Source organism: Chanos chanos, chromosome 3 (genome assembly GCF_902362185.1).
Source record: "Chanos chanos chromosome 3, fChaCha1.1, whole genome shotgun sequence".
In the NCBI taxonomy this organism is placed as follows: Eukaryota; Metazoa; Chordata; class Actinopteri; order Gonorynchiformes; family Chanidae; genus Chanos; species Chanos chanos.
In genome coordinates, this window is record NC_044497.1 from 6,513,892 (window position 1) to 6,522,766 (window position 8,875).

General features: G+C 44.0%; 1 protein-coding gene across 1 annotated transcript; it reads right to left on the reverse strand.

Moving 5' to 3' along the window:
- Positions 1–572: 572 nt before the first annotated feature.
- tgif1 (TGFB-induced factor homeobox 1) lies at positions 573–5,693 on the reverse strand. Its single transcript, XM_030769516.1, has 3 exons — positions 5,520–5,693; positions 3,374–3,603; positions 573–1,233 (listed from the first exon to the last, which is right to left on the reverse strand). Exons 1-3 carry the CDS (start codon positions 5,533–5,535, stop codon positions 598–600), a joined length of 882 nt encoding a protein of 293 aa, XP_030625376.1. The 5' UTR covers positions 5,536–5,693; the 3' UTR covers positions 573–597.
- Between the last annotated feature and the right edge of the window lie 3,182 nt (positions 5,694–8,875).

The following is an 8,875-nucleotide window of genomic DNA, read 5'->3' on the forward strand; positions in this document are numbered from 1 at the left end:
TCTGAGGAAGGAAAAAAAAATGAAATAAGAGAGAGAGAGAGAGAGATGGAAAAAAACAAAACAAAAGTCCTCATGTGGAATCTGAGAGGAAAAGAATCTCTAGTCTTCCCTCCTACTTCTCAAAAAAACAAAACAAACAAACAAACAAACAAACAAAAAAAAACAAAAAGCAAAGAATTAAGACAGGCAGATTTTTGTCTGTTTACATTTTTGGTCCCCTGTGTGCAAAAAAAGAAGATACACATATTTTTATATACATATATATGAAGTACAAAATAAAGGAAATGACTGCCAAGGCACCTTGAAATGGTTAACACACACACAAAAAAAAAAAATCCTCATCAATTTGATTTACATTTACCAAAAATAGAAATGCTCAGGCCACGTTTGTTTGTTTGTTTGTTTGTTTGCGTTCGGCTGCTCAGTCAAGTCTCTGAACTTCCTCTAGAGTTCATGTTTTTTTGTTTTTTTTTGGGGAGGGCAAGAGGTGAAGAAACAAACATTTTCAAACTCATTTTTCTTTCTTTCTTTCTTTCTTTCTCTCTTTTTTCCTTTTCTTTTCTCTGTTTTTTGTTGTTGGTTTTTTTTTTACCCTCTTCAGGCCAGGAGCTGTTTGGCTTGAAGCTCCATCTCGGCCGCTCTCTTCAGAGCCACGTCCACCAGGAGCTGAAAGCCGCTGAAGTCCTGCGTCAGATCGGGCGGGGTCGGGGGAGGGGTGTTAAACAGGCCGCTTTGAGGGCTGACGTTGCCCTCCGTGGCCCCTGCCACGCCTCCGCGGCACCCAAACAGAGCCCCCGCCTCCGTGACGGACAGCTCCGTCACGCCTTCCACCACCGTCTGAGAGCAAGGCGCCCGATTGGTCTGCGTGGCCGTGACGACGCCCTGCGTCGCCGCGGTGACGGTGGTGTGGCAGATGACGGAGGGCCGGGGCAGGACGGGTCCGGGAGACGAGGGTGTTTTGGGGGACTGGGCCTTGCTGGAGAGGGGGCTCGTGTTGGGGACGGCGCTGGGGGAACTGGGCTCGTAGGCGGGTGTGTGGTGGGACGCGGTGCGTTCGTAGCCCTCCGTTGCCGGGACGACCGTTCCGTGCTTGGGCGACTGAGAGCTGTCGCTAAGGCTCTCCGCACCCTTGCTGCCGCGACGGGAGATGGTGAACTGATTGGGGTCTTTGCCGTCTTTCCGTAGCATCTGAGGGAGAAGCCGTCTCCTCGCGTTTATGAACCAATTGCACACCTACAAAACAGAGGACAGTTGGTTGGTTCACACACCTGCGTTACAAGGACACTGGACAGAGAAAGTCAATCAAACTTCAGACGGCTCCCGCCCTTTGCACTAACGAAGATATCAAAGAGCAGCTTTTTTTTTTTTTTTTTACTGTTGCACTTCAGTATTTCAGCCCATCTGACGATACACTTTGACATTTCTGATAGAATTAACAGGTTAATGTTAGTATAAGCCACGTTTACATATGGAGAAACACACACACACACAAGCACGCACACAGCCACAAGCACGCACACGGCCACAAACTCACCCACGGATAGTTTTTCTTTAAAGTGAAACTTTTAAACTTTCATATACGTTTTGTTTACTTGAATACTTTTCCCACATCTCCCGTTTTTTTTTTTCACTTCCCTTTTAAATGTCTTTGCGGTAAAATCCAGAAGTATGCAACTGACATCTGGCTGTCTTCATTTAGAAAAAGCTGAGTTAGCGTTCAAATCTTGGACCACACACACACACACACAAAAAAAAATATGTCGTGTTTTGGGACAACGCAGTGTCTCGTGGGACATAAAGGTTCTGCAGTCCTTAGAAACGCAGCTTTCATACTAAACAAGCATCTCCACGACGTCTCCACCATTCAACGCCGTGAAGGCAGGTCTTTCAAGTTTGCCTTAAGGCCCCAGGTAAACGGTTCTAACGCTAACACAACTCTTCACTCTCAATATGGGTCACATTTTTCCTGAACAGACACGTGGGTTCTTTCTCGGTCTGATGTAAATCAAGCACTCCAGGCAGTGGAAAAAATGGGCGTGAGTTCGACTTCACAGCACAGGAGCGACTGGAGAATTTCGGCCCTGAGTTAATGGTATGACGACAAGATGACCGGCGGGCCCTCACTGGGATACCCAGAGAACATTTAAGTAAGAAAAAAAAGAAAATCTCACCTCAAAGTTTTCTCTGACAACATAGCAAAAACACATAACGGATCTGATGTACACACACACACACACATGTGATGCATCACATGTCAGATATGAACAGACTTCAGAAACAACTCACTCGCCCCCATGTTCTTGACAGTAATACAGCTCTAACCATCATCAAGCAATTTCCCCTTTGGGGGCGAAGTAACCTAGGTATCATGTAAAGTTCTGTACATAAACTGCTTTGCATTTTCTCACCGTGTAAACGCATATGTATTGTGTCTTCAGCCCTTTGAGGCCTATACAGAGAACAAAAGCAGAAAAAGGTTCTCTGGTTCTTAGTATGTAAATGGGCTGTGTATTGTATCTGTGGCTGACTGGAGTGAAGCTGCTTGCCTTCTATATGGTGATACGACTGTGTTGTATTTCTCCATTGTTCTCACAGACAGCTGGCTGAGAGCTGGGGGAAATTCCTGAGTGACTGTTTGAGCAAGTCGCTCTCATTCACTCACTCACTCACTGCCTCTCTCTCTCTCTCTCTCTCTCTCTCTCTCTCTGCCGCCGTGTCTCAAATGACTCACAACTGCACTCCTCTACCAGTCTTTCCATCTCTCCACAAAGAATGCTCCATTCCCAGAAGTCTTAAAACGTACACCTCATACAGAAGGGAGAGGGGATACAATTAGAACGCGTCCATTATTCTACTCTATTCTTCACTCTCTCTCTCTCTCTCTGAATGTCAGGCTTCCTGGCAGCTATGACATTGAACCTTTCGGTTCCCTTCACACGTCATGAGAATGAGAACATGTTAGTGTTGTTACTCAGCCAACTGCCTCCCCCCCCGAAGCAGAATGAATAGCTCACCAGTCAGCCGAGCAGAAAAACTCTGAAAATTCCCCCTCGCGAGTCTGACTCCTACCTGAACGCAGCACGTGACACTCTGGCCTTACAACAAAACACTCCCAAAGTACTGTTTTCAAAGATTCAACTTTCTGGCTCCAACAGAATATTAAGATAGCGACTTAAAAAAAATAATAAAATAAAATAAAAAGAAAGAAAGAACTGTAAGTCCCACGGTTAAACAAATCAGCAATTTTAAAAACAAGCCAAAAGAACATAGTTTTGGCTGTTTATACCCCCACCCCCCACCACACACACACACAGACAGACACAGACAGACACACACAGACACACACACACACTCTCTCTCTCTCTCTGTGTACCTGTAGTGTGGAGAGCTGGGTCTGTTTGGACAGCAGGGCTTTCTCCTGTTCTGATGGGTAAGCATTGTAACGGTGTTCGTAAAGCCAGTCTCTGAGGATCTGCACTGACTCTTTGGGTAGGTTCCCTCTCCTTTTCCTCTTTCCTGCCACTCCTCCGCTCGATGACAGGTCCAGAGGCATGTCCAGACTGTCTTCGTCCTCTGTCTCACTCCCCGACACTGCCAGCATACCTGCATGTGTGTGTGTGTGTGTGTGAGAGAGAGATTTGGTGTGTAGAGTAAGTAAATAAACAAGAGTGTGTGTCAGAAGATGAGTAAGTGTGTGAACCGTGTGTGTGTGTGTGTGTGTGTGTGAGTGAGTTAGGAAGGGGGACAAAAGAAACTCGGTCAAACACACACCCTCTCATGTGGCGCCCAGTTCCCCCTCCCCCGTCAAAAATGGCAAACACTAGGCCTTGGTCAGTGTGTGTGTGTGTGTGTGCGTGCGCGTGCATACACTGTCTCGCCTCTGTTGGCAGCTGATGTGTCAGATCCCTGCTGTCAAGTTCAGCCATGTGATTCATGATTGGAAAGGGGGGGGGGGGAAGTTCAGGAAGAGGAGGGGGGGACGTCACAAGAACAAGGCTGCCTAAACACTGTGTCACTACGTCCAACCTGCCTCAACAATTGCTTTTACTGTACTACTCTCTCTCACTTTCTTCACAGGACAAAAGCGTCCCATTTTAAGTGGACTGAAATTAATCTTTAACTTTGTCATCCACTGAAAAAAACAACCCCTTATACACGAGACTGTTACGTTAAATCTTTACATGGGCCACAATCAACTTCTGGTCCTCTTGTCTGAAACTAGCATTCATTGTGGCTTTGTAACCGTCTGCAGAATGAAGAGCATTTTGCTTTTCTCTCTCTCTTTTTTTTTTTTTTTTTTGATTAACGACAGTCTGAATAACTTTTGCTCTCGTACACTTGGGCTACGCGATACAACTTCATAAAGCTCAGTGTGAAAATCTAGCTAAATCACGTACGAGGTTTCTCTGATCTATCTTTGGCATTGGTGGTTAGTTTCTGTGGAGTTTCTTTGAGAAAATAGTTGAGCTCGCAAAGAGGAGTAATTACGTTGGTCTGCATGGGAGAAGGGGGAGGGGGAACCTGTTGCAAATCTCCGTCTCAAGACTAAACAAAAGAATGTTGGTCTTCCGACGCATAAAAGTACTTTATTTCGACTTTTTCACATAGAAAAACTTTAAAAACTTACTTCAAGTCTACTAGAAAGTTACACAGATGCATTTTAACGCGAATAAAGTTCCAGTGAAGTCGAAATTACGTGAAAAGAAGCTTGTGTTGAGTGGCTTCTATTGTGTGCGCTCGGTAACACGAGGTCGAAGAATGCGAAAGCGTTGCCTGAGGGAAGGAGGGCAAACGCATAAACTTCACAAAGGAGGTCAGGAATTAACGTAACGTTGTTCCACATTTCAGCATAAAGTGATCACGTACTCTCAGCTTCCTCGTTAACAAATCATCAAACAAGACTTTGTTCAAAGTTACTATTGCACTGTTATACAAATTCTCGACGTTAAGTTCTAAGGGAACAATGTTACGAGTAACCTAGGTAGCCAACTCATTTTTCCAAGCTTGGGAAAGCGCATGGCCAATTTCAGACTCATCATCCAGCGTCTAAATTTCTTTTGACGATTACTTCAATATACCAGCTTTTACATGTCAAACACTTCACCTTCGTTCCTAATTTAAAACTCAAAAATATCTGAGATTCCAAACTTGTAGAAGTTCCTTATGAAGTTGATTCAAAACACAGAATATGTCTCTAAAATGGCCGAGAGTCACTCATAATGTTTAAAATATCCAAACATTCAAAATCGCGTTTAACATATGCAGCTTACATATGCGTAATTTAAGCGAAACGGATCATTCTGACAGCCCGCCAGCACATGGTGAGAAAAGCCTGTTTTGTCTGGAACGGAAACAATAGCATGCTTGCCATGGACAAGGAGAAAAGCGTTTTCTCCGTAATGTGGCCATCATCGACAAGTTTAATCCGCTTGCTACATTCATGGACAGCACCGATATAAATTTAACAGATATAGTGCATTTTTTTTTTTTTTACTACGGGAAAAAAATACGATACATACCCTTTTTAGTCTTCATGTCCGTCAAAATCCCCTTTTTCACGTTGCCAACAAGAAGAGCGAAGCTTTCTGTCGAATTTATTCCACAGTGGCTGCTCCTTTTAAACAAATCACCAAGTGTTTATTCCAAAATGTTAAAAAGGAACGTTTAATGGTGTGTTTTTTGTAGAGAGGAAACGATCAACGGCGTTTTCATGTGTTTGAGACGTAACACATTATCGAGGTACCTGAGGTAGGCTGTCTCTCGTTGACCAAGCCGTTCTCATTCAATGTGTGTTTGATCAAGAAACTGGGTGACAGCTAGCTTTGACAGCTGCGTGACTCAATGCTTTAAGATCCGCCCACTTGGAGGGAAAGAGGAAAAAAATCTGACATCAGCAAGGCAAAGTCAGCACGACAAAAACAGGACGTTTCAAAAAACCCTCACACCTTAACATGATAAAGCATTTTGACAAACCCGTCCACAACACGATGACACTGGTTTTATTACTCATGCAGCGCGAAATGTGTATTTTAAACTTCTCCGGGAATATAAACTCGATACCCAAATGAATGTAGGTTATCAGTATCAAGGGGTAGGCGGATGTCACAGATGATTGTGGCTGGTTGTTATTGTTATCGGCAATCTTGCGTTATGCAATAAACCATAAGTCAATCTTTGAACAGCAGTTCACATACTTTTATTGTCAATCAGTTTGATCTTGCAGGATAATAAGAAACGAAGTATCGCGAACAAGACATCGGTCCACGACATCGGTAGAGTAACATTTTAGTCTATTCAATAAATTGTTTGTTCATGGGTGGGTTGCAAAGTCGTTACTGTTAGGAACAGATGTCCACCGGGCTTGGGGAAACTGGAGCGCGAGGCTTTAGTTGCAGCTATATGCCTAAACACCGGTTGTTTCCTGTTGTCGCAGCGCTGCGTGATACCACGTTGACCGTTGGGATTAGATGCCACGGCTTCATTTGCAATGCGGATCCCGTGTTTCTTTAGCTGTGTAGGTGACGCTGCCAGGAATTAAGACAGCAGTTTGATTATGTTAAGGCTTCTGCTGCTAATCTGCCTCGCATATGCAGACTACCTGTTTACCTGTTGTTGCCAAAGCCACACGCTTTGCTGCGCAACAGATTTGGTGTACCGCCACTGCAGCAAAAATATCATTAACAAACGTAGTGTGTGGGTACTTTGTGTACTTATTCGTTCTCACAATGCTGAACCACAGTATCCTTACACAGGCTTCAGGGGGGAAATGCTGATATATCTCATCATCACAACAAATACCCACATTGTACTGCACTTAAAAGACACTCTGCGACCTGTTTATAACCGGGTGAACGAGATGTAGGTCAGGTCGTTGACTTTTCCATGCGAAGCGTCGTGCGTCATGTTTCCCTGGCCCTAATTCCTAATCTACTGCCTTTGACAGGAGCACAGTAGTAGACGGTGTCATTACAGAGAAACAGCTGTAAACAGGGACTGAGCAAAACAATAGTTCTAACAATACCATTACGTAAAACTGACAGTTCTCATAAAGCAAATGAGCTTTTAAATCAAGCACAGCAGAAATATCGGTCGGAGTAGTAGTGTAGTTTCCTTGTGGTGAGGGTCTACTCATTTGTAAATAAGGGCTGAGAGGTATTTGTGGTTCACAGTTTTCTCCTGATGTGTGGGTCAGCTTGGTTTGTGTTGCGTAAGTGATTTTATTATTGTGGGAAGTGTTCATGAATTCATGTCACATGGCGGAACAGATGGGTCTCAAGCGCGACATCTAGTGGTAAATAATAGACTACATTCAGTCGGCCATTGAGCCCACGAATGTCGTACAAAAGTCCGCTGCTGCCATCTAATGGCTTTCATTTTTATTTTATTTTATTTTATTTTATTTGTTCAAAACAGGTGACGGACATCCATGCCTCGAGACTCAATTTTCTTATTTTCACACAATTATTTAAACAGATTACATTTTACAAAATGTTAAAAGAGATGGTGGTGATATCAGTATAACGGTCAATTCAGTTTTCTTTATACGAATTAGCACTGCAGCCATCTTAAAAGTTATATCTTACTTAAATTTACAAGAGATGTATTCATTTGCCCCTAAACACTGTCATAGGATATTTTCTGTCAGAAATAGAGATTAGATCACTATTTGACGGTGGATGACAGAGACATGTGTACATTTAATGTAACCGACACCATAGCGGAATGTGTTCTGTGTTGGATGCGCAAAACCTTTTTACAGCCTATGGCGTTTCATTGACCTTCATGGAAAAATGTTATCTATCCAGTTATGTCACTTCCATACCCCTCGGCAGTGACAGCACGTAACCCGAGGAGGCCGGATACGGTAGGTACATATTTAACATTCAGTGAAACTGATGTGCTAGTCTCTACTTTGTGAAACGCTGTATTAATAGAGGAACGTTAGTCATCCTAAAGCATATTTCACACCAACATTTGTCCCGCAAGTGTGAGTGAGAATTCAGTGACTCATTTGTCCGTAAAATAGATAAAACAGTAGCATCGTAACCTCGGGCTGAAGGTCTGGGCAGGTGATGACATGATCAGCAGAGTAAGTGAAAAGTAAGTGAGCTCAGAGAGGGCTGAGAAGCAGTGGAGTTCCTGACTAAACAAACAAACAAAAACAGACAAACAAACAAACAAACAATGCCCTGCTCAGTGGAACTGATGATTTTGATACGCGAGGTGTTGTATTCAGATGACAACAAAACTTGTTGTGACGTGCTTGTTGTCAGTGATTAGAATTTAAAGAAAGTCCTCACTAGAGAGGTTGGCCTTCTTTCAACCTATTAATTTAAGTAAAATATGTCTCGTTTCAGGACCAATAAAACGCTGGTTGAGGCGGGACTTCCTCGCTGCTGGAGAGCAGTAAAGTTTGCTTGTCCATCTCGCAGACTGTTCACACTACAACGCGTTATGGGAACTTGGCAGGCTTTGCGCATTCCATTCCCGCGACGCCGCCCTGACGCGCTTGGCAGTGTAAACACCAACTGAAGCTACAGAAGTTCCGAGAGGGTCGGTGACACATCAAATCCTTCAGATTCCTGCAACACCGTCATCGCCCAAAGCAGGGCGTCTGTGCAGCCGGACTGTGTCCGGACCCCGAGCACAGTGGGTCCAGTTACCCTGTCCTGCTCTAAAATTAGGAGAGCTCAACGCTGACGCAAGACGACTAAAGTTGGATCCACTCTGTTGCAGCGGGAACAAGCCGAGGATCCATGGAAACGCGCCCTACAACTTTTCTGTTATTGATGACAGGGTGTATTTTTAGCCTGTGTTGTCATCTTTCACTAACAGCAAGTCAACTAGAGTGTTGTATAAAGGGAGGTCTTTAAAA

Bases quoted from the DNA above. Each gene is read 5' to 3' on its own strand.
- tgif1 (XM_030769516.1), bottom strand. The intron at 1,234-3,373 runs GTACACAGAGAG...TCTGTTTTGTAG, and splicing joins CCCAGCTCTCCACACTACAG to GTGTGCAATTGGTTCATAAA.